We start from the raw sequence: 25,966 nt of genomic DNA, 5'->3' as shown, positions 1-25,966 counted from the left end.
ACAGACTATGGTCCAAGTAACCCAAATAATCTCTGGCAGCACCACTTGTAAAGCCAGTTGTTCTCCTCCACTGTTCTTCTTTCTTTCCAAGAGCCATGTCCTTCAACCATGAATAGAGATGAAATGACAGCTTGTACATCCAGATCATTCAGCTTCCTTCCCAGAGCCTCAAAATCCCTCCTGATGTTCTGAAAGCTACATCTTGCTGTGTCTTTAGTTCCCATGTGGATCAAAAGGAAGGGGTAATGGTTAGTGGGTTTAACAATAGTCAGCCTCTCAGTGACATCACGGATTTTTGCCCCAGGGATGCACCATACCTCTCATGACATCTTGTGAGGGCTTGAAATCGCTACTGCTGTTTACCTCAGCAGAGAGCCCCCATCAATGACTACACGTCTCCTCTGAGGTTTTGCAGGGGCCTATCTATGAACTGAACCTTCTATCGCTTGCACATTATCTGAGGTCTGACTCTGTTGCTCTTGTGCCTGTTCCTTATCCTCACTGAGAAGGGAGAGAACTTCAAATCAGTTTTGTAGCTTTAAGCTCAAAGAATGCTCCCTAGTCCTTCTACTTTGTGTTACATTGTTCCAATTGCCCACCTCCAGTGTTTGAGAGCTGTTATCTTCCTCAGAGAGATCCCTGATGTGTTCCTCATCCAGTACTGTCTGTTCCACCTAGTCAAGGAAATCTTCCTTTTTCCTAATGTCTTTAGGGTAGATACTTGTACTTCAAGCTGCTTGACCTTCTCTTCTAAGAGAACAACCAACTTACACTTGCTGCAGGTGTAGCTACACACATCCTCCAGCAAGAAAACAAACATCCCGCAGCTGCTGCAAGTAACTGGAGCAACTCCCTCACCAGCCATATTTAGCAGTGTAGAAACACATCTCAGGGACTCCCTTCAAAATGTCATGTATGAATTTCTTCTACTCACCCTCAAAAGTAAAAGAGTAAAAGAACTGCATGTGCCGTTAGGTGCACACCGCTGCTTTTAGAGCGTGAGCAATAGGGGTGATTAGCACTTAAATAGCAAGCTCCACCTCTCAGAAGCCTGGGGCATGCACACAACTTGAACAAGGGAAAAAACCCCACACAAACAAAAGCCTTCCCAAACCTTCAAAGAAAAAAAAACACAAGCCATCAGAAATACACACTATTAAGGATTTGCCTTTGAGAAAAGCCCTCCAAAAAGAAAACCAGAGCTCACCTAGTGCTTTCTGTCCCACTTCTCCTCTCCACTGTTACTGATGTCTTATTTTCTGTAACTCACTCTACATATTATTGGCCCTCTCCATTCTTTTTCATCTTTCCTAATTCTGCTTCCTTCTTTTAGGCTCATCCAGCTATGTCACCTCTCACTGTCTCTACTGCCTTTGCCTGCACAAAAAGGGGGGGATCCCAACTGCAAAATTGAATTAGATATCATGAAAAATGAGCAAAATTATATAAGCATGAATGAAACAAAATTAATCCATTTGTTATACAGTTCATGAATTTAAATACTCAGGCCTTGAATTTAACTTTTAGACTGGAAGTCACCTGACTGAGTAGAACTCAATAAACAATATAAGTGAGAAGTCCACAAGACTCGCAGGGGAGAATCCCATATCAAAATATACACCCCCATTGTGCCTCCAGGCCCCCACCACCTACTTTAAGACCACAACGGCAGTGAGCAAGCACAGAGTCTCTCTTAGCATCTGCAATGGCAGTTGAGCCTAGAGCCATTGTAGGCATCTGACACTGCCACAGCTAGACCTGTAACTGCTCCAGGTGTTCACAGTGGCTGTTAGATTCAAATTCAGTTCTCATATTTTGTCATTTGCTTGTGGACTCAATAGTTTTGGAGGGTAGCCATATTGATCTGCAGTAGGACATCTAGATTCAAGTCCTCTAGCACCTTAGAGACCAATAAAAAGTTCGGGATATAAGGTGTCAAGAGTCAAAACTCCCTTAATCAGATATGGAATCTTAGTTGTTGGATTTGAATGCTGTTAACATTCAAAGGCTGTCACATTTTGGAATCAGCTGACTGGCTGACTGATTAGTTCTATCGTACTTGTAATCCATTTAAGGTCCCAGTGGGAAAAGTGGACTATGAATGAAAACAAAAAAAAATACGCTGATCAGTTTTACATAATTCAATTTAGTTGTGTCCAGAGAGATTTCTTCTAAGAACTGAAGCTAGAGTTTAAATTGGAGCAAACACGCAGCAAGTAACCCCTCCCTTTTACTTGTTTTTCCTACTTGTCCTGGAAAGCATTGGGGTGTGTTTTTTTTTGTATGTATAGTAAAATCAGTGAATGCTATGAAAAAGCTATGATGCCACTATAACTATAGAGTAAAACTTGAATTTTATATTTTTGGGCGGGAAGTTGGCAATCTATGAGGACTTGTCCCCTACTCTCTGTTTCTTTCCCTCTTTGCTTCCTCCTGTCAGTGCCTACAGCCTTTCTACTTTCCTTCTGTCCTGTCAGCCTACCCTTTTCTGTTCCCTACTAACAACCTCTGCCTCTACCTTCCCATATTCTTCCCCCTCTTCACCTTTCCCCTTTCACCTGTTATCATCTTCACCAACCAGCATTACATTACTTTTATCTTTCTTCCCCCTCCCCTGCACTGAACTGACACTAACTGAGGCTTGGAATGTGGGTTGCAAGTTGCCTAGCAACATCTCCAAAGGCTACTGACGTCTCATAACAGAGTCTCACGAGATCTCAGCAGCACACTTTTGTTTAAAAAAGAAGTCATTGCTTCTCTTACTTTATGTCTTAACCTTAAGTATATTTTATCATATTTCATATTTTTTTTCTGGAACCCTGAGGCTTCCCTCAGGTCTTTGGACCCCCCCAACACAGACATCTATCCCTGGCCCCATTGTGAGGATTTTTTTTAAAAATCCATACTCTGTGGCCTGGTTCAGATTTAAATATAATGATGTAACAAACGCACACAATCCTATTCTTCTGTATATTTCTGCAGATGTAAGCCTCATTAAGTATTGTCCAGAGAACTATGTATCAGCTGTGACGATAACTACTTAATACCTATTACGGTTAATTTTTGTAATTTTACAGTACCAAAAACATTCAATCAGGGTTCCTCAATATAGACACTGTGATGCACACCAGTCATTCTTATAGTGCCTACTGAGCTTTTCAGACAGTAGGTAGGACCATTGTAAGTTAGGACGTTATTGACCGACCTTCCAATGAAAGGCTTTGCTGTGTCTACAATAATAAGCAGCCACCGGAGAATCAGAAGTACTAGTACACAGCTCTTCTTTGGCAGTGTGGTTTAACTCTCTCTTCAGGCTTTCTTTCTACCCAGGGACTGCAAGAAGGGCAAATATTCTGTTTGGCTCAGGTTCTTTCAGTAGCTATTTGGGGTAGGTTCTTAAAATTCCAAAGCTGTTCCAAAATGTTGGAGACCCCTCACTAGAGATTGAATTAGGTTAGTTACTTCTAGCTGAACATGTGTAAGATAATTGTCTAATATAACTTCTATATTTCTTTGGGTTATAGGCCCTACTTCAGTGTCCAGATGAAGGAGGGTCATTTAATGTATTTTACTTTTGTCTTAACAGAAGAAACACAAAATAACTTAAAATTTAAATTTAATATAAGTTACCAAAAATAAATTTAATTCATCAATAGACAAATACGCAGGGGGGATTCTTCAAGTGAAAATTCATAGGAAAGGATCTTCCTCTTTTCCCAAAGAACCTTTTGCTCCACTTATTTATTATTGCATTTAGTAGTTCCAGGCAGTTTTCAATAATAGTTAAAGATACCTTTTCAATATCAGAATAACAAACCCCAAATCTGTCCCTTGCCCCTTGTCCTTTAAAAGACAACTGATGTTTAAACCCCCTCAAAAGCCCTGCCAAACCTTGCAACACATCCTGAAGATCTCCAAGGAGCGGAGCTCCCTTCACCTCTTTAAGGAGCTTATTTCACAAAGCTGTAGCCAGGATAGAAAAGACTAGGCTTCTTAAGTTTTCTAATTTTCCCTTCCATCCCGGTATTAAAAATTAAGATACATATTTATTTGTTTATTATATTAGATTTATATCCCATCCTTTCCAAACCAAAATCAGACCCAGTGTAGGGTGGGGGTGGCAACATAAAAATGTAACAGTCTATTAAAATACATAATACAATTTTAAACCTGTCATCATTCCAGTATCTCAGTCCTTCAGCAACTCCCCAAATAATCAACTGAGGAGGGAGGGATATAAAGGAAATCAAAGACAAAAAAACACACCAAGCATCTAAAAATCAGAGAAAAAAAGTAAATAAATAGGGATAAGGAGGCCAACATTTATATAATTGTCGTTGCCTCAACCGTAGGCCTGGTGGAAAATCTGCATCTTTTACAGGCTTTGCCAAATTGAGCATAGGATACAGTCATGCCATTCTTTCTATAACACAGGTGTATTTGCAGTTTGTCTTGTAAAAAACTTAGGCATTGATACTTTCAAATTCCACAACTATTACAAATTATACAATGATATATACTAAGAAAGTTTTGAAGTTGCTCTCACTCTATATATCTTATATCTATCTTTCTGTCAGTCCATATATATGTGTGTGTGTGTGTGTACACACACACAAATCTAGACTGGACTTCTGACCCCAATTCAGATTTCGTTTTGACCCTTACTTTCCTACATGGCTTGAGTCTGGGGATTCTGAAGGATCATCATCACCTGTATGTTTCTTACCAAGAATAAAGATCACAGGGAGATGTTGAATATCTCATCAACCAAAGAAACTCTTTCATTGGGTACAGGTGAGAAGACGTTTTCAGTTGCAGCCCTGCAATTATGCAAAAACCTCTCCAGGGAGATACATCTGACCCCTTGATCTTTAGGAGGCAGTTAAACAGTTTTATTTAGGACTGCTTTGATTTAGGACTGCCTTTATTAGCAGTTCTGAATTATGGTTTTGAATCTTGGTTATGTTTTTCAAGTAGTTTATGTGTTTGATTTATGATGGGAGATGCCTTAAGTTCTGTAAGGAAGAAAGTTGACTGATAAATGTTTTAAATAAATAATAATGTACATAACTAAATTATCTGATTCAGCAGAAAGACTCTGGCATAAGATGGTTTTGTACTACTGTACTACTATATAAGTAGCTTTGAAAAGAGCCAAGTAGATAAAACAGACTTTTACTATCAGGTTCTTTGCTCTTGTTTACCTTACAAGTTGTTGTTCTACAAGATATTTCAGTCTAGTGGAATATTTGTGATTAATTTGACTCTGAGTTAGAAAAAATCTTGAGAAGATATTTACTATTCTGCTCTGAGATTCGTTATGGCTTTTCAGAAGCATTTGAGAGACTCTGAGGCCCACTCTGCACAGCAAATGTATAGCGGGTTCCAGTCGGAATAAAGTAACCCACTTTCCTCTTTTTGTGTTTGCATGCATCCATGCAGACAGTGATTGGAGCCCATGGAAACAATGTGGGTTGCTGTCGCACCTTCGCACAGAGGTACATCTTTTTTTATTTACCTCCTACCAACGCGTAGCTACACAGGCATGCACAAATGAACCCCTACAAACATGTTGACAGCTCATGGCTACGCAGATGTAAGCTGTGAAATTTTTAAAAAGGAAAGCATGGCCAAATAAAGTGCCTCTTTCCCGGTTGTTCGCTTGCAAACAGCTGCAACCTAGGATTTTTCAAAAGACTCTCTAATAGCGCGATTCTAAAAAAATCCAGTTTGGGGAAAATCACAGGGCATACTTGCTTTAAGGGCAGGATCTGTGTGAAGTGCCCTCCTCCCCAAAACTGGTTTTTCCCATTATAAACCTGTGTTTATTGGCCTGTGCGGAGTGGGCCTGAGGATGACACTCCTCCAATTGCTAAGCGATCAAAGATTGGAGATTTTTATGCAATACAAGTTCCTATTGCAAGATTTTTTACAGTTCTCGCAGATGACAATGGTGAGTCCTCTGAACAAGAAACATTGTTAATTCTGTAATGGATAAAAAAGCCCCTAAGAATAAGAAGGAAGTTTTACTTACTGATAAGGAGAGAGGTGCCGCTGAATCCCTGTTTGAAACACTTAATCCAAAAAAACCTTCAGTTACTAAGCATGAAATTCCAACCTTAGCTACTAGCACTAAACTTCCTAAGTGTTCCTCTCGCTTGTTACAAAGAGGCTGCAAGATCCAACCAGTTTGTGATCTCTTTAAACAGTCTTTCTGACTATATGTAATTATAGAGGATGTTGGCTTGCCTGTAATTCCAAGCAGCTTGCCAAAAAACCACCTAAGAATATTGCTAAAGAAAGAGGCAAAGCAAATTGACCTAAATAATATAAATCAGACTCAGGTTATTTTGATGTTAAAATCAACATGCATACCATTAACTCTGTTTCACTCAAGAGCATTTTTATCATCAAGGGGAATTTTCCCAATGTGAATTTTTAAAATTACCATTTTTCCCAATTCTTGCCCATTCAAGCAAGCTAAAACATAACCTGGAAAGATTTTATTTATTGAAGGAGAGTTTACCAGTGAGTGGATTGCAGTCTAGGACTCAAATTGAGCCCCCTGTAACTGTACTGAACAGTGGAGAGATACCATGTGATTATATATCACAAAATTATTGTTCAAATTGTTTGAGCTCTAAGCGGTTCAACCGCTGCCCCACAAATACCAACAACTCAACTCAATTTTTTCCACTGTTACCTAAAGACAATCAAGAGTTCAGAACTGCCCCTAAGATTCATAATACATCTAAATCTTTAAATACCTCTCTTAGAGAGTCAAACGTCATGAAAGGGTCCTCCCCTCCATCGAAATAGATGCAACCTGAGGTATTTCAACTTGAGTTTAAGAACATAAGAAAGAGCCTGCTAGATCAAACCAGAGTCCATCTAGTCCAGCACTCTGCTACTCACAGTGGCCCCCAGGTGCCTTTGGGAGCTCACATGCAGGATGTGAAAGCAAAGGCCTGCTGCTGCTGCTGCTCCCAAGCACCTTGTCTACTAAAGCATTTGCAATCTCAGATCAAGGAGTATCAAGATTGGTAATCATAGATCGACTTCTTCTCCATAAATCTGTTTGAAGTGGACTTACGATCCAGCAGGGTCTTGCATTTTGACCCTGGCTTAAGAGTGAAAAAAAATTATGGAGCCAGGAACTGGCAGAATTAAACCAAAGTTTATTTCCTATGGAACTAACAGAAGACCAACTAATGGTTGTATCTTCTTATGTAAATGTCCCAATTCCTTCTGTTGATGAGCAATTGTCTTTGCCTCAGCCCCATTACTTAGGATCACAACAGCTTCAGACTTCAGTTAGTGGAAATGGCAGTGTGTTCTTTGATCACAAAGGGTATTGGACAAATTAGTAGAAATAGATTGACTAGATTCTTCATGCAATGGCCAACTGTTTACAATTATCACCTGGAACATAGCTGGCTGGAACAGCAAAATAGGTGACCATGACTTGCTCACTTTTCTTTCCTCATTTGACTGTGTACTTCTTCAAGAGACCTGCTCAGCAATCAAAATCGATTTAAACAGTTATAGTACTCATTACCAGCTACCAAGACTAGCATCAAAGGCCGCCATAAAGTGGGCCTCAGTATTTCTTTTAAAATACAACTTATAGACAAATATATGTTTCTTGAATCTCTTCCCCCTGCTAAGTGTGACTGCTAATTGTTCATTTTTGGTCTTCTGTGCAGTCCCACACTGAGATTGTGCATGTGCAGTCCTGCTACTAGTGTGGTTGAATCAGCTAAAAAAAACACTAGGGGGTGCTGCACATCAGAGCTATTATGAAATGTTCCCACCTGAATGGTTGTATACTCTGGTGCTGCTGCACCCCTTCCCTCTGTTCCTTTGTCACAGATGACAGAGTTGGTAATCTCAGCAAGTGTTTATTCCTTTCTACCTTCTTGGATAATTTTTTCACACCAAATCTATACAAACTGGGAGAAAATAACACCATTTTAGTGAGATTAACTCCAAAAGCCTTACTGAAATCAAAATAAATTGTGAGTGTTATTGGCAAACCCAGGGAAATGACTGTTTTATTTTTGCAAGACTGATATATTTTAGAACTGAATTTTTTGAGACCTTCAAAAATTTCTAGAAGTGAACAGGTGAGCCTTCAATTTATTTTAGCATGGTATTGCAAAACCTTCCATCATTTAGAAGACGGTTAATTTCTTCTGGTTTTTTTTAGATGTTTGTTGAACATTAAAAATGTTCCATATGCGAATTTAAGGACTGCAACTAAAAGGCAACTGAACTCATTGTTTTTGAAATGCCCTGTCTTATTAGTTAGCTTATTAATCAGTGTTAATTGAATGTAGCAATTTTCATTTGAAAAATGCTTGAAAACTTGTGTTTAAAGTTTCAATCCCCCTCCCCCCCACATTATTCAATAAAGTAACAAGGCTAATCTTTTTGTCTGTCAGCATGTTCTCGATATGACATTTGGAGCAGGAGGCCATACCAAGGCTCTTTTGCAAGAAACAATGGATATTAAAATATATGCACTTGACAGAGACCCCACAGCCTTTGAACTAGCTCAGCAGCTTTCTGAATTTCACCCGTGAGTACAGTTTTTAATCATTTATACATCAGTTATGTCTGAGATTAATATAAATTTCACAAATATACCTGACACAATGTGTAATTGTAACTTTATATAATTGCAATCAGCACTTCAAGAGAACATCATATCCTTTCGTGTGTGTGTCTGTGTGTCTATTGTTACCCAAAATGGTGGAACATAAGGACCCTTTTTGGTTGGGGAAATTAGCTGCAGAGCACAAAGTCAGTGTTGCTGAGGAGCGTTGGGTAACTTGATCACTATATATAGATAGATTGCCTATGTATATGGATTTCAGCTCTTTGTAAGAAAGCAGCAGAGAAAATATTTCTTTTTCAAGAATTTTATTGGGAAAATAACAAATGGAATAAAATAAATTCTCACTCACTCACTCAGTTACTGGGGTAAAAACACATGCATTGAAGGGTTCCTAGGATATAATTTAGAGGTGAAAGACAGGTTTTGGATATATAGAGAAAAGGGATGGGATATCAAAGATTATATTACCAGTCTTGTAGGTGATGTCCAGGAAACAGAGACCTAATGGCTAGGCTCTGGATGATCTGCACAATGGAACAATATTACAGACCACCATGGTGGCATGATAATATCGAACAACTGACTGGAGTCTGAGACATGCTTTTTATAGAGAAAAGTATATCTTGGGGCCAAGGAAATCCTTGAACAAAGGATTTTTCCTTCTGTTCCTAAGTGAGGTAATGGTCTTTAGTGTCAGACCATTGAGCTGATGGCTGACCCATTATCTTTGATTCTATCTATCTATCTATCTATCTATCTATCTATCTATCTATCTATCTATCTATCTATCTATCTATCTATCTATCTATCTATCTATCTATCTATCTATCTATCTATCTATCTATCTATCTATCTATCTATCTATCTATCTATCTATCTATCTAAAAAGCTAACAGTGTTTTTGTTAGTGGTAGTATAACTCAGTAACTGCTGGGCCAATTCCTCTGAAAATTCCCAGCCACTGTAGTCAGCCAGGTGAGAGTGTTTTTAGATGTTCACATACCTGAAATTTCACACCTGGCCCAGGTAAAATGCCTTTTTCCTGGCGCTCCATGGTGAAGGACATGCAGCAGCCTGTGTGTAACTGTCACCCTTAGAATGTTCGAGCTGCTTAGAATGTTCACTCAGATGGCCAGATATGAACAGTGAAAACAGTACATAGGCAGTAACTCGAGTGGAAGTGAAACACATACACACACATACACACGAGGGAGAGGGAAGGGAGGGAGAGGGAAGGGAGGGAGAGGGAGGGAGAGGGAGGGAGGGGTAGCATGCAAGGGAAGAGAGGGAGGGAGAGGAAAGGGACAGAGAGGGAGGCATGCAAGGGAAGAGAAATGAGAGAGGGGAGAGAGTGAGGGGTGGCATGCAAGGGAGGGGAGGCAGGGGACCCAGCATCTTGATATGACCCACCCACCCTAGTGGAGGAAAAGGGAAGGAGGGGGAGGGGTGGCATGCAAGGGAAGAGAAGTGAAGGAGGGAAGAGAGTGAGGGGCGACATGCAAGGGACGGGAGGGAGGGGTCAGGCACCTTAGATTCCCTGAATACTGCGGTTACAGTTAAGAAAACCAGGCATGCATTACTCAGGAGTAAGCTCGGTACAGCAACCGTGACATACTTTGAATGGCTGCATCGGGCCCCTCAGAGGGTTTCCTTAGAAGCGACACCCATTGCCACCAACCAAACTTACTCCCAGGTAAAGGATCATGACCAGCCAGCCTAGATGTGTGGGAGGGGTGCCTTTCCATTCCCCCACCCCAAGGAATGCGGGCACACACATCAATGACATCGCACAGTATCAGGCTGCGTGTTTGCATGAGCACGTACTGCTGGCCTCTGCAATTGATTTGCTGCTACTGTTCCCTTTCCATTTCACCACAATAAGTCACAGCAATGCGTGGCCGAGCCCCGCTAGTGTGTGTGTGTGTGTGTGTGTGTGTGTGTGTGTATATTTCATTCAAAGAAATATATATTTCATTAAACGCAGGTTTGCCACTCTATCCATCCATCCATCCATCCATCCATCCAACCCACCCACCCACCCACCAACAAAAAAAATGACTAATAAATACCAAAACTACACTGTAAAAGGGAAAGAGAGGGCTCCTGATTTACTCTGTGCCAAATAGAAAATACAGTCTAAAAATTACCATTTGCTCCCTAGTTAGAGTTATGAAAATATAATTTAATTAATTAATTAATTAATTAATAATTAATTATTACTAGTCAAATAGGATTCACACTTTTCTCTATTATATCCAATTTCTTATTGTCCTAGTCCTTAAATCTACAAACCATCAGTTCATTTTTGTCTGTTTTGAGAAAAATCTCCATCAGAGGTTTCCCGTTATTGATAAATTTAGATAAGTTATTTTCTCTAATCAAAGTAAACTTTACATCTCAGCCACTTCCAATATCTTCAGAAATCCTTTTTCTTTTGTGAGTATTGAAGTTTCCATTTTTATGCATATAGTGTTCTTACAGCCAATTTCATATACAAAACAAAATTACATATGTATTTTGAATTGTCTATCCATGAGACCCAAAAGGAGAGGTTTAATTTATATATTACTCTTTAAAATCTTATGGATTATTGAATATATTTGTATCTAAAAACTTTTTAGTTTTATTGCAAGACAACCATAAATAGTAAAATGATACTTCATGATGATGTTCACATTTCCAACATACATTCAGAACGATAATAATAATACATTTTTGCTAATTTCTCTTGTGACAAATACGAATGAGACATTATTTTGTAGAAATTGTATTTGAGTCTGATACTTAATGTAAATTTATGACCTTTTATCCACACATTCTCCCATTGATTCATTTGTATATTATACCCAACATTACTGGCCCATTTAATCATATATGGCCCAATCTGAGGAGGGGCATGAATGGAGTCCAGAAAGTGGCCCAGGCCTTTACTAAATTTGGTGCCCACTCTGCCAGCGTAAGGGGTGGAGAGCATAAGCTGTGGAGAGGGCAACCATGCTGGCAGGCAAATGCGGTACACCTCCATGGAACCAAATCCCGGAAGGGCCCACTACCTCATTGCTAGATATTCTAAGGGCTTAAGTTTGACTGGGAATTATAGATAAATATCTGTACTGAATATTACTTATAAATTATTTACTACACTTTTAGCTGATAGATTGAAAATAATATTACAAGAGGTGGGTTTTTTACCTGAAAGGCAGTTGAAGTACAACGTTCGAACTATACACTTCCCCCTCCCACATTGCGAGGATTAGGGTCACAGACCTCCTCGCAGTGTGGGAAATGGTGTAAAACTGTGGCATGGGGGTGCTGCCAGCTGGATTTTGCTTCCCCCACTTTTCCAAGGCTTTCTCCCTGCCACCAGCCGCCTAAATGTTTCTCCATTCACTGGGCACTTTTGCACATGCCAAATAATGCACTTTCAATCCACTTTCAAAATTTTGCTATTCCACACAGTAAAATCCATCTCAAAGTGCACTGAAAGGGGATTGAAAGTGCATTATTCTGCATATGTGAAAGTGCCCATTGTGAAGCTCATTGAGTCATCATGGGTGAGGCAGTCTTTTCTCAGATGCATATCTGAGGCCTTCCCTTGCGATTGATCCGGAAGTTGAAGCTGGTCCAGAATGCAGCGGCACGGCTACTGACAGGTGGTGATTACTCAGACCATATCACCCCTGTGCTACGCCGTCTGCACTGGCTCCCAGTGGAGTTCCGGATCGTCTTCAAGGTGCTGGTAATAACCTTTAAGGCCTTACGCGGCATGGGGCCCTCATATCTACGGGACCGCATCACCCCTTATGTCCCACATAGGCCACTGCGCTCGGCAGTGGCAGAATTGCTGGTGACCCCTAGCCCCGCGACAATGCGGCTGGCCTCGACCTGGGCCAGGGCCTTTACGGCTCTGGCCCCAGCCTGGTGGAATACCTTACCCCCATCAGTCCGGGCCCTGCGGGATCTTGGTGAGTTCCGCAGGGCCTGTAAGACAGAATTATTCCACCAGGCCTTTGGAGAGGCTGGCCGCGGTTCTACTGCCCCCCACTGAAACTCTGCCAATTTCCATCTTTGTCATCTCGGTCGGGCCTGCTGTGACTCCATCTGGGCCCACCTGTTCCCTCCCTTTCTTCTTTCTTCTTTTCCCTTGTTTTTAGCCTTAGGAACGGGCGCCTGTTTGAACTGTTTGATACGGGTTGAATGGCTTGGATTGTTTTAATTATATGTAATTGCTGCCGGAGTTTTAATGTTTACGTTATGTTGTTGAGTTGCTGTTAATAACAGCCATGTTGTTGAGCCGCCTCGAGCCCTTCGGGGAAGAGGCGGCCTATAAATCTAAAATATAAATAAAAAATAAATAAAATATGCACATACAATTGTGATAAACTGCAAGACAAAAGAACCATATATGCTAACCTAAGATTCTCAGAGGATTAAAATAAACAAGTAATACTAATACAAAAGATCTTTAATTCTTGAGTTGCAATGCTTTGCCAAGAAGCCTAGCAAGAGGGGGGCAGAAATTGTAGTGTTTTTGTAGTCAGCACTAATATAATCCCTATTCTTCAGGGAAAAATGGATTTGTAAAACATAAACTCAGCATGCTACTTACAGCCACACTGAATATTAATTTTGTTTCTAGATTCAACATGGTATACTTTAGTGATATATATGTTTTCAACAGGTTGAAGAGCCACTGCAGTTTTTGAATATATTTAGTTCCACTCCAGTTTCTAGTTGTAAATTTGATTTCTATTTATTGACGATGCAGTGCTGTTTTAATAAGAAATAGAAATGGGTCAGACCCTAATAGGTATTCAGTGTGTGGGTAGAAATCCTTTGACGTACATTCTGGGGAAGCCTGTAAATTGGAAATTGCTCTGTGTGTGTGTGTGTGTGTGTGTGTGTGTGTGTGTGTGTGTGTGTGTGTGTGTGTGCGCGCGCCTGAAATCTAACACTTAACCAGTAATCAGTCTGCTTTAATATACTAAGTTGTAAAGAAATTATACACATACTGAATAAAATAAATTAAATCTGTTTATATAGATATGATTCTCTTAACTGTTACATGTATTTTTTCTTTCCATGCATAATTATAAGATTATTGAAACAAGGTGAACTCTTGGTTATGTATTTTTTTAAGTATTTGGATCAAATTTAGAATGTAGATCCAAGCACTGAAGAGTAGTCCAAATGACTCTTCTCTGTATAGCCTGTATTGAGTGCTGTATGACCCTTCTGTTTGTTGTGTTGGCAAACTGGGAAAGTAATTCTTCAGCAGGGTGAAGTCTACAGTGTCAAACCGTCCACAGAGTGCTTTCTGAATCTATTCTAATTTGTTTTCTTTCCACTTAATTCACAATACCTATTTTAACAATTATATTCTTAGTAGTATGTTTTCTTCATGGTTCTTCTGTACTATTTCATGCTGTAGTTATAGGTGATATAGGTTAGGCTAAACAAAGGCACATCTAGGGTGGGGCAGCCAGGACACATGTCCTGGGCACCACATGAATGGGGATTCCATCCCTCTGAGTAAGCCCAAGTGGAACAAAAACCCAGCGGATCCTGAATCCCTATAAAACAAGATGACTGAGATGCCTTGCAAGATCATCAGGATCACCACTTTTCTCCTCAGGCCATCTGTCCTCTTTTTCCTCCTTTCTCTTAGAAGTTGGGAAAGGGCCTGCATCTTAGGCTGCACCAGCCTTGCACAAGTGTAAAGTAGGGAAGCACTGCACTTCCAGTGAGCAGGATTGTTGGTAGGTTCATGCAGCTTCTCTTCTTCTGAGCATTGTCTTGCCATGAATGAATGGGTTAGAAGGGGCCTTCCAGGCCTGGGTTCTGAGCCTCTCTTTGCCACGTAATCTTTTTCACTACAGCCAGCGCCTCTTGGGCATTCAGTATTAGATCTATCATTATTTTGGTAGATCTAATATAGTACAGATGCTTGAAGTTGAAGTAAAATTTCAAAAAGCCATTCATCCCCTCACATCTGCTCCCTGTCACACCTGTAGTGCATGAGAGGAATTCACACCATTTCTGCAAAAGGGGAGCTGAATGCATTTGCAAGACAGCCCAGGAGCTCATTGCAGTGATCTCTGTATCTCTGCATGTGAGCAAATGACAACTACACCCACACCTTCTGCTCTAGTGGTAGATAGTTGTACATGTGACACCTAGCGCAAAACACTGGAAAGCCCCCATACCCCTGCTGGCTTCCTCCCTTCATACCTAACTCTGTTTAGATATTCAAACGTTAAACTTTTAATGAGTGCCTCCCCCTGGAGCTTTCCGTACCTTCTACTATCCCTCAAGATATGTCCTTACTCAGTAAAACACCTGCACGTGCCATTAGGCGCTGCTTCTTCCAGAGGGTGAGCAATAGAGCTAATAGCAAGCCCCACCTCTCAGAAGCCTTGAGCAAGCACACGGCCTAGAACAAAGAAAACAAGAAAAAAGCCCCTGTTAAAAACACACTGTTAAAAGATTAAAAGATTTGACTTTGAGAAAAGCCCTCCAAAAAGAAAAACTAGCTCTCACCTAGTGCTGTCTGTCTCACTTCTCCTCTCTCTGCTACTCCTCTCCTCTGCTACTCCAGTATATGGTAGCTATGTATGTCATCTTAAACTACTTGCAGGAAAATGAAGAGGGGGTTAAAAGGTGATAATCAAAGGGAGAACCTTAAGAAATTCTTCAGTGCCCGAGCAGATTTTTTATGATTTTGGTGTTTTAATTTTGAGATCTTGTGGCTAAGAAACATGTTTGGAATGATAGATGAGTTGTGAATGAATGCCTTTATCACAACTTACCATATATACTCTAGATTAAGCCGACTTTTTCAGGACATTTTTATGCTGAAAAAGCCCCCCTCGGCTTATACTCGAGTGAGGGTCCTATTTACCTGTTCTCCGGTGCAGTGCGGGTGTTCTCTGGTCTCCGTTATTGTGTGGCTCACACGGGAAGGGCTGTTCGCTCCAAGTTACGGGAAGCCGCTCTCACCTTTCGTCACATCCCGGGTGTCACCGTCGTCTGCCCCGGCGGGCCGTGTGGAAGCAGCTTCACATTGCATCCCCTCATGCAGCCTCTGCCACAGCAGCAGCAGCAGCACGCTCGCTCCTCAGCAAACACTGCGCCTGTCTTCCATGCCTCAGCACTCCTCCTCCCCTCTGGTCCTCCCCCAAACTTCCCTCCCCTTCATAATGCTGTATCATTAATGGAAAGTCTCACGCCACCAACTGCTGCTGCCTGCTCCCCTCCTTCGTTGTGAGCCAGCCAGCCAGACGGTGCCCTCTACCGGTGCACGCCACCCTTGCCCTAAGACAGTGCCCTCTAGCGGTGCACACCACCAATGGAGTCGCGCGCCCAACAGCAGCCACCACTAGCAAGAGCACACACGAGCGCGCGCGCGTGTGTGTGTGTGTGTATATATATATATATATCACAAACACCAGCATACAACCACCCACTTCCTAACCTGACATGTCACATCTGGTGAAGTGAGGGCAACCCTCTGTTTTTTTGTTTCTTTCTTTGATCTCCCCTCCTCCCCCTGAGCTCTGCGGGATGTGGCGAACTTGTTAGGGTGGGAAGAGAAACCGCCGCTCGAGTGCCCTCTGAAGGGGGGAAGGCGGCACCGCTGTTGCTGAGGGGGTGGAGAGAGTGACTCGCTTTAATCGCAAAAGTAGAAGGAGTGGGAAGGGAGGGGAGGAAGGAGTAGCCCTACTGCTGCGTTGAGGGAGTACTATATATATGTATATCAGTGGTGGCGAACCTATGGCACTCCAGATGTTCATGGACTACAATTCCCATGCTGGCAGGAGCTGATGGGAATTGTAGTCCATGAACATCTGGAGTGCCATAGGTTCGCCACCACTGATATATATAGAAAAGATGGCTATAGATATGCACACTCCAGGCCCTAGCAAGACTCTGGTAAATTGCAAGCTAGGAATAGCCCTCTTGCTAGCTTAATTCATATTGCTTAGTCTGAACCCAGGAGGCAGAGTGCATAATACAGGCTTGTTACCTCATGTAACGCTAGTGGCGGCGCACTCCACAACATTCAGTGGCGGAACGGAAGGGGCTTTTTAACCATGCTGTGGCATTTGTGCACAGGATTATTCCCACACATGTCATATACACACACATGTTTTGCGCTGCAGCTGCTTTCTATCCATAGTTTGAGGCACAGAAGCCTTTCTCTCTCTTATTCACAGTGCTATACCACACCTGCACAAGTCCCTTCATACACATGGGTTTTTTACATGTGTGTGTAAACAAATATACAGAGGCTGACACCCCCTCCCCAATTTCTATTATAGACATTATACGAACTCAGGCAAACATGAAGACTTTCCGCAAAATTTAGTCTTTTGCCTCCCTAAGGGAGGGAAATATCTTATGCTGCCAGAGCCCTTTGGGGGTGGGCAGTTTATTAAATCATATCAACAACAACAACAACAACAACAACAACAACAACAACAACAACAACAACAACAACAATAATAATAATAATAATAATAATAATAATAATAATAATAATAATAATAATAATAATAATAATAATAATAATACCTTCCCCAGAGATCTGAAGACAGAGGCTTACTGCAAGTGAAGCAAACAGTGGAAGAAGAGAAGCATGCACTGGCCGATTATGTGAAGGAAAGTCAAGAACAGGCATTGATTGAAGTGAAGAACAGACATTTGCTGCAAACCCAGAAAACCAAACAAGAATACAGAAAAAATGTGATTAAAATGAGGACTGGAAGCTGGCACAACAAAGCACTGCACGGCCTATTTCTGGAGAAAATCAAAGACAAGGTGGATAACAAAAAGACCTGGCTGTGGTTAACAACTGGAACTCTGAAAAAGGAAACTAAATCCCTGATTTTAGCCGCCCAAGAGCAAGCCATCAGAACAAATTCGATCAAGGCCAAAATCAAAAAATCCTCAGCTGATGCAAAATGCAGATTGTGCAAGGAAGCTGATGAAACTGTAGATCATGTCCTCAGCTGCTGCAAAAAGATTGCCCAGACTGAGTACAAACAGAGACACAACTCAGTGGCCAAGATGATCCACTGGAATTTATGCAAGAATTACAACATAAGAACAGCTAAGAACTGGTGGTAACATTGTCCAGAGAAAGTAATGGAAAATGAAAAGGTCAAGATCCTGTGGGACTTTCGAATCCAAACGGACAAAAGTGTTGAAACAATGCACCAGACATCACCATGATCGAGGACAAGAAAGTGAACATCATCGATATATCAGTCCCCGGTGACAGCAGGGTCATTGAAAAAGAACACGAGAAGGTCACTAGATACCGCGATTTGAAAATCGAGCTTCAGCGTCTATGGCACAAACCAGCTGAGGTCGTCCCAGTGGTAATCGGTACGCTGGGCGCCATCCCAAAAACACTAGGGCAGCATTAAAACATCTTCGAATTGACAAAATTAACATCTGTCAAATTCAGAAGGCAGCCTTGCTGGGATCTGCACGAATACTACGCCGATACATTACAACTTCCTAGGCCTCTGGGTGAGGCTCGAATTGTAATGAAGGCCAACAACCAGCTGAAGATCTGGCAGCTGTGAAATCTATAATGATGATGATGATGATGATGATGATGATGATGATGATGATGATGATGATGATGATGATGATGATGATGATGATGATGATGATGATGATGATGATGATGAAGAACTCTGGCTGCCCCATTATTATCAGAAAAGGCTGCTGGTTGAAGTAAGAGCTGTGTCTGCACCTTCTCTGTCTAGGCAGACAGGTAATGCAGTATCATTCAGGGAGCCTTTTTTTGGACTTGGTTATAATCGTGTCAGTGTTCAAATATGTCAGGTTTCTATTATTTTTTTTAAGATCGTAAACAATTTTGCTGGCCAACGCAGTATAGAAATGCAGTAAATACACAGCATTGACAAATGATAACTTGCTGACCCAACAGTTAAGCATCCAGCAAAATTAGTGTGATCTTTACATCTAGGAATAATATTTTCCTGTCACAGAGGTGATTCTATGGTTGAAACCAGGGCTTATTTTTGGAGTATTTTGGAGTATTATCCCTGAAATCTGCCTCCATCCCTGAAGACTGGAAGATGGCCAATGTTGCACCAATCTTTAAGAAAGGGTCTAGGGGGGACCCAGGAAATTACAGGCCAGTCAGTTTGACATCTGTTCCTGGTAAATTAGTAGAATCTATCATTAAAGATAAAATTATTAAACATGTAGAAATTATTAAACATGTAGAAAAGCAAGACCTGCTGAGGAAGAGTCAGCATGGATTTTGCAGAGGCAAGTCCTGTCTTACAAACTTACTAGAGTTCTTTGAGGGTGAAAACAGGCATGTGGATAAGGGGGAACCAGTGGATATTGTCTACTTGGATTTCCAAGTAGACAATGGGGGGAAGTTCTCACAATGGAGAGATGTAGGGAGTGGTGTCTCCCAAGGATCCGTTTTGGGACCAGTGCTCTTTAACCTATTTCACCAGCTGTGAAAAAGGTAAACTCTATGCTGGGGATAATTAGGAAAGGAGTTGATAATAAAACTGCAAAGATTGTCATGCCCTTATATAAAGCAGTGGTGCGGCCGCACTTGGAGTACTGTGTTCAGTTCTGGTCGCCACATCTCAAAAAGGATATTGAGGAGATAGAAAAAGTGCAGAGAAGGGCAACAAGGATGATTGAGGGACTGGAGCACCTTCCCTATGAGGAGAGGCTGCAGCGTTTGGGACTCTTTAGTTTGGAGAGGAGACGTCTGAGGGGGGATATGATTGAAGTCTATAAATTTATGCATGGGGTAGAAAATGTTGACAGAGAGAAATTTTTCTCTCTTTCTCACAATACTAGAACCAGGGGGCATTCATTGAAAATGCTGGCGGGAAGAATTGGGACTAATAAAAGGTAACACTTCTTCACACAATGTGTGATTGGTGTTTGGAATATGCTGCCACAGGAGGTGGTGATGGCCACTATCCTGGATAGCTTTAAAAAGGGCTTGGACAGATTTATGGAGGAGAAGTCAATCTATGGCTACCAATCTTGATCCTCCTTGATCTGAGATTGCAAATGCCTTAGCAGACCAGGTGCTCGGGAGCAGCAGCAGCAGAAGGCCACTGCTTTCACATCCTGCATGTGAGCTCCCAAAGGCACCTGGTGGGCCACAGCGAGTAGCAGAGTGCTGGACTAGATGGACTCTGGTCTGATCCAGCAGGATAGTTCTTATGTTCTTATGTTCTTATGAGTAGGGCTTATGGTATATTTTGAGAATTCAATCGCTATGGTGTGGCATTCTTTTTCAAAGTCTTTTTTTTATCCTGTTAGAAATGGATCCCAATACTTCTAATCCTGGACCAAAACAAAAATGCAGGTCATACGAAGCTGGTTTCAAACTTAAGGCTGTGGCAAGAGCAGAAGAAAGCAATAACAGTATTGCAAGTAGGGAATTTTGTGTTGACGAAAAACAAGTGAGGGAGTGGCAGAAAATGAAAGCTGACTTCAAAAAGATTCGAAAGGCGAGAAAAGCTCGACGTAGTTTAACGATTGCATGTGAAGCTCTAGAGACTGAATTGCATAAATGGGTTATGGAGTGTCGTCAAAATGGTTACTGCATAACACGCATGGGAATTCGGTTACGTGCTCTTCAAATGCCTAAAGATGACAAATTTAAAGCACCAGGCATTTTAAATTTTGTTGCGTCAGCAGGATGGTGTACCCGTTTTATGAATAGGTTTGCCTTATATTTGCGGCAAAGAACAAAGATTTCACAGAAGTTTCCAAAAGACCTTGATGAAAAAGTGATGTCATTACATTCATTCATCATAAAACAAAGAAGGATCCATAACTATGACCTGGGAGATATTGGGAATATGGATGAAACACCTATCACTTTTGATCTTCCAAGCAACAGAACTGTGGCAAGTGTGGGAGACAAAACTATTTTACTCAGAACCACAGGAAATGAAAAAAAAAACATTTCACAGTTGTTTTGTCATGTTCGGCTAATGAAACTAAGCTGTGGCCTGTCATTATTTTTAAAAGAAAGACCTTGCCTAAAAAGGTCAAATTCCCACCACAAATTACAGTGTGTGCACATATTAAAGGCTGAATGGATGAAGACAGAACAAAAAAATGGTTGGAAGAAATTTGGAACGGACGACCAGGAGCAGCCTTAAAGAAAAAAACCATCATTGCTAGTTTGGGATATGTTCAGAGCCCACACATCTGTTGACATAAAAAAAAATTGGAAAAGTTTTCTCAAGATACTTTGGCCATTATTCCAGATGGGCTTACATCTTTATTTCAGTCCCTAGATGTGTGTTTAAATAAACCTTTCAAAGACCATGTGCGAAAGATGTGGCATGAATGGATGTCATCTGGTCAAGCCCGACTGACAAAAGTTGGAAATCTGATGAAGCCTGACATAGAATTGATAGCAAAGTGGGTTCGTGATGCATGGGAAGAGATTCCAGAGGACATGGTGCAACGCGCCTTCAAGAAATGTGGCATTAGTAATGCTATAGATGTCAGTGAAGACAGCGCTTTGTATGAGAACGACACCAGTGATCGTGATGATTGCGAACTCAGTGATGATGACAATGCCTATGCTGATAACCTCACACCAGCTATAGCTGAAGCTCTGTTTGGACATACAGATGATGAGAAGGAATCCAGTTTTGAAGCATTTTAACTCTTGTGTTTTAGCTTGGCTGCTGATTGAGCTAAGGTTTTTGTACTTATAAAGTTATTGTTGATACCATATTGTTTTTGTTGACCCTCTTTTCCACTTACAGAGCTAGTTTACTGTTTTTCTTTGAAATAAATATTCAAAAACATTTAACCTACTGATGCCTCAATTGATGTAATTCTATTGGTATCTATTTTTATTTTTGAAATTTACCAGTAGCTGCTGTATTTCCCACCTTAGGCTTATGTTCGAGTCAATAAGCTTTCCCAGTTTTTTGTGGTAAAATTAGGTGCTTCTGCTTATATTGAGGTCGGCTTATACTCGAGTATATACGGTAAGTCATTTTTTTGTCAAAATAATCTATGTAGAACTGGCAATAAAATGATACAGATGTAAAACATTTGTCTTTGAACAAATGGTCCTCAAAATGGTAGAGATAAATTAAATTAAATTCTGACTCCTAACATGTTTGTTTAACTTTCCCCTTAATGGCTTACTACCCAACTCAGTATCCATGTCAGTATCCGTATCAAACCTGTTACGCATAGAGTACTCTACATGTGATAAGTTAAATCATGTGCTGGGTAAAAAAAGAGATCATTTTGCTGGCTATGCATACACTCCCAATTTAGCTCAATAAATCTTCAGTGAAAATGAAAGATAGAAGGGAGACAAATATTTAACCAGTAAATATTTTACAAAACCAGAAGCTAGTTCATCAGAGGTAGAATAGCCAGAGAGCTAGTTCATCAGAGGTAGAATAGCCAGAGAGTTTTCCTGGTGTCAGAGCACATTTGGTAATCAGATGCAAGAGATTATGAATCTTCAGTTGTCACCTTAGGAGAACCAAGATACTGGGTCATGTTGCATTAATTTCTGATATTCTCCTACCTTTTTACCTTAACGATGTTCTAGTCAAACAAAACATTTTTTGTTTGTTTCTGGACCATGTTAAGAGATGGAAGTGTTGAAGTCCTAAATATTATAATACTAGGGTGTTGTGGGTTTTCTGGTTTGTATGACTGTGTTCCAGTAGCATTTTCTCCTGATGTTTCGCCTGCATCTATGGCTGGCATCTTTAAAGCATTTTCAAATCACCACAGACTCACCTTATCTATGACCGCCTAGAACATGCACTCTTACATGAGGGAATCCACACTACCCGCAAATAACTTGCAAACATAGACAAGGAGCTGTTATTTCTCCATATCAGCACTAGCTAAAAAATGAGCACCCAAGACTGGGATAAAATTGACGACTTCATCTACAGGAAAATGTAGAAAGACATGGCTTACCACACAGAAAGGCAGAAACAGGTCCTCTGAAGGTGCTAGCCACAGATGCAGGCGAAACGTCAGGAGAAAATTCTACTGGAACACGCCATACAACCTGGAAAACCCACAACACCCTAGTGATTCCGGCCGAGAAAGCCTTCGACAATATATTATAATACTGTACAACCAGTGGAGTTGCAAAGGTTGAAGATTCATCAGTTAGCCTATTTCATAAAGTCTTAGTCATAACCTTAACCATGCGTGCTGCTCTAAGTTCCTTGGGAAAACAGCAAGATACAATTGACAGATAAATAGTGCCTGAAGAGACTCTCATATCTATAATGTATATCGAAAGATTTCTAGGTTGTTGCTCTGTATCTGTGTGACCTTTCTAAAAAGTTCTGCAAGTATTTAGTACTTTCCCAAACCATTAGAAAGTATAATTGGCTCATGAACTGCAAAACGATACTCAACAAATGTCTTCTCAATTAAAACCTTTGTTTATTCCAGAACGGCTTTTCAGTTCACGTCTTCTGTTGTTTCATTTGGTTTTTAATAGTTGCTACATATGATTATTTTTACCATCTTCTGTATTTTAAATTGTTGTAAGACATGTAAGCACTTTTGATGGAAAGACAGAACAGAAATTCACTAAATAAAATAAAAACCAGAGATGTTCTAGCATTCCCCTGTTCTAATCACAATTTATTTTTAACCTGCAACCCATATTCATGAACAATGGGGTTTTAAAAAACTTTTTTACACATGGTTTTCTCTTCCTCTTTCCCATTCCTCATTTGTCACCTTATACCTAGGGAAAAAATAATAGAAGTGTTTCATTTCTGCTTTAGTTGTGGGAGGGGGAAGGGTGAGTGGGGAAAGCTATGAAGCTTGCCTATTCTAGCCTTCCTGGTTTTGTCTGTCCAACTTGATATTTGTACCATTTAGGTCTGATCACAAGTACTTTGTATATTCACATTCTACCATTGCTTTCCCCATAGCTGTTCTCTTTTCTTCACCGATGGAAAAAGTATTGTGTTCTTACTGAAGAGTGTAGAATTCTGAAATTATTTAAGCTAGCTGTTTAAGTACCGAGCCTTACAGTCCATCAGGTACAAGCATTGTGTATCCTTCCTCCCAATTTTTCTCTTAAATTTTAGTCTGATTTCTATACATTATGAATATAAAAATGAACTCTTTAAAAATAATTAGAAATTGTAAGCTTCAATTCTTTCTTTTCATTGAATTTGATCCAATCTACTGTTGAAAATCATTTTGGGGGAAATGGGTTATTGAAGAATAAATGACTGTGCAATCCTAACCAAGCGCTAGTCTTCTGAGACATCTTTGGACCTAGAGGAGTATAACTGAGCTTAAGATGGCACTATAGATGTAGCTACATTCAGCTCATTCTTCCCTAATATTAAAAAGTGTTTTTGTGATGTTTCATAGCATGCTTCAATACATAATACACTGTTAAGTCTTTCAGTGGGATTTCATGTAGATTGTTATGCTTCCTGGTGGGTGTAAGCATTCTTTTTTACATTAGTAAAAGTGTAGGAAAAAATATGCACCTGATTCTGATTTTAGTACAAACCACAATCCCACAAGACTTTTAAAAACCCACATTTTATATGGGTATAAAATGGGCAACACAAAGCTTAATACCAAGATGAATAATTGTTTTTCCTGATGCTGTAGCGCTACATATTTCTGTATGTTGTTGTTTTCTACAGGAGAATAACCATTTGGAAGTTTTAAACATTAACCATGATTTTTGTCTTTTCTTTGCCCTTTTTAAATTTAAATTCTTGCAAAACATAGTTGCTTTTTCCTGGCACTTAACTGAACAGTTGGCATTTAAAAATAAAAGACACAAGTTATTTTAGAGTATTTTTATGCTATAAATGACCAATTAATTGCCAGCCTTTTTGCAGACCTGACGCACATCTTAAGTTCTAAGGTCAGATCCTATGAACGTTTTAAACGTGGATGACAATTGAAATAGTAACCTGTGATATGCATGATGCATCCCATATTAAAACAAACAATCTCGGTTCCTGAGCTTTCTGACGTCTTTTTGCCCCATAATCAACTTAGGAACTAAGCAGGTGGCTTGGAGGTAGAAGTAAGTTAATGATTAATAAGGCTGTGTGCATCTTTTACGTCACTTTTTATTTCTAAATCATTTGCTAACAAGTCACCTAAGGGCTTAAAATCGATCAGGAAAATAACCAACAGGATCCTGTAGAGCTGTTGATACAGAGGAAGGAAAACTGAGAATTTGGTTTGTTATTTTCTTAGCTGTAGTGTTGCTTTTTTATTATAAGGAGTATATATAACTGGAAACATTTGAGGTATATATCCTGCACATGCTGTATTTATATCACTAGTCATAATATAATTTTTAGAAGAATGCATTCTCTAATGATATGAAATGAGCTTTTTCCCTTTAATGTTCTCAAATTTGTTCATATACTAATCATTGTAACTTGCCTTGATATCTCATAGGCTGGAGTAGAAATCTGAGTAAACTATTAAATAAAAAAATTTAGTGGGAGCCCACAAGAACTTGCAGAAGGCATCACATTCCCCCCTCCCCGACTATATTCTTTTCCCCCTTTCTTGAAAGCCCCCAGTATTTTGCCCTTTGTCCTACTTCCTTCTGTTATTCTAGGGTTCCCATGTCCATATGGGACTTGTAGATCTCCTGGAATTACAACAGATCTCCCAGCTGCAGATCAGTTGCTCCTTATCATTGCCAGCTCCAAGTCAGGAAATTCCAGGAGATTTGGAGGTGGAACCTTCAAAAGGCGAGGTTTGTGGAGGGAACTAACTCAGCAGGGTATAATACCATAGAGCAGTGATGGCGAACCTATGGCACGGGTGCCAGAGGTGGCACTCGGAGCCCTCTCTGTGGGAGGCGGAAAATCACCTCCCACACACACCTAGGCTGGCCTGGGCCACTGAGCATGACATGCGTGCACCACGGTGAGCAGGGAGGACTTAGCTGGCGGGCCTGGTGCCTGTGCTCCATGTGGCTGCTGCCCGAGGGGGGGGGCGCAGAGGAGGCAGAGATGCTAGAGAGGCACAGAGCAGTGCGCGTGGGACTTGCTGGAGGCTAGAGCAGGCTGGCAGGGTGGGGCAGAAGAAGAGGGAGCCAACCGTTTTTTCTAAATGAAAACCTCAGCATTCAGGTTAAATTGCCGGGTTGGCACTTTGCGATAAATAAGTGGGGTTTGGGTTGTAATTTGGGCACTCGGTCTCAAAAAGGTTCGCCAGCCCTTCCATAGAGTCCACTGTCCAGGGCAGCCATTTTTCCCAGGAAAACTAATCTCTGTCAACTAGAGAGCAGTTGTAATTATGGGG

The 25,966-nt window shown here is 40.7% G+C and overlaps 1 protein-coding gene across 1 annotated transcript in view; it reads left to right on the top strand.

Moving 5' to 3' along the window:
* METTL15 (methyltransferase like 15) overlaps positions 1 to 25,966 on the top strand; it is a 183,587-nt gene that overhangs the window by 107,684 nt on the left and 49,937 nt on the right. Inside the window, exon 3 of the mRNA XM_048484586.1 lies at positions 8,445 to 8,581. Coding sequence (XP_048340543.1) covers positions 8,445 to 8,581 — 137 coding nt within the window. The remainder of the gene's footprint in view (positions 1 to 8,444; positions 8,582 to 25,966) is intronic.

The sequence above is a fragment of the Sphaerodactylus townsendi genome, linkage group LG02, assembly GCF_021028975.2.
Source record: "Sphaerodactylus townsendi isolate TG3544 linkage group LG02, MPM_Stown_v2.3, whole genome shotgun sequence".
Taxonomy (NCBI): Eukaryota; Metazoa; Chordata; class Lepidosauria; order Squamata; family Sphaerodactylidae; genus Sphaerodactylus; species Sphaerodactylus townsendi.
This window is presented reverse-complemented; position numbering and strand designations above follow the sequence as displayed.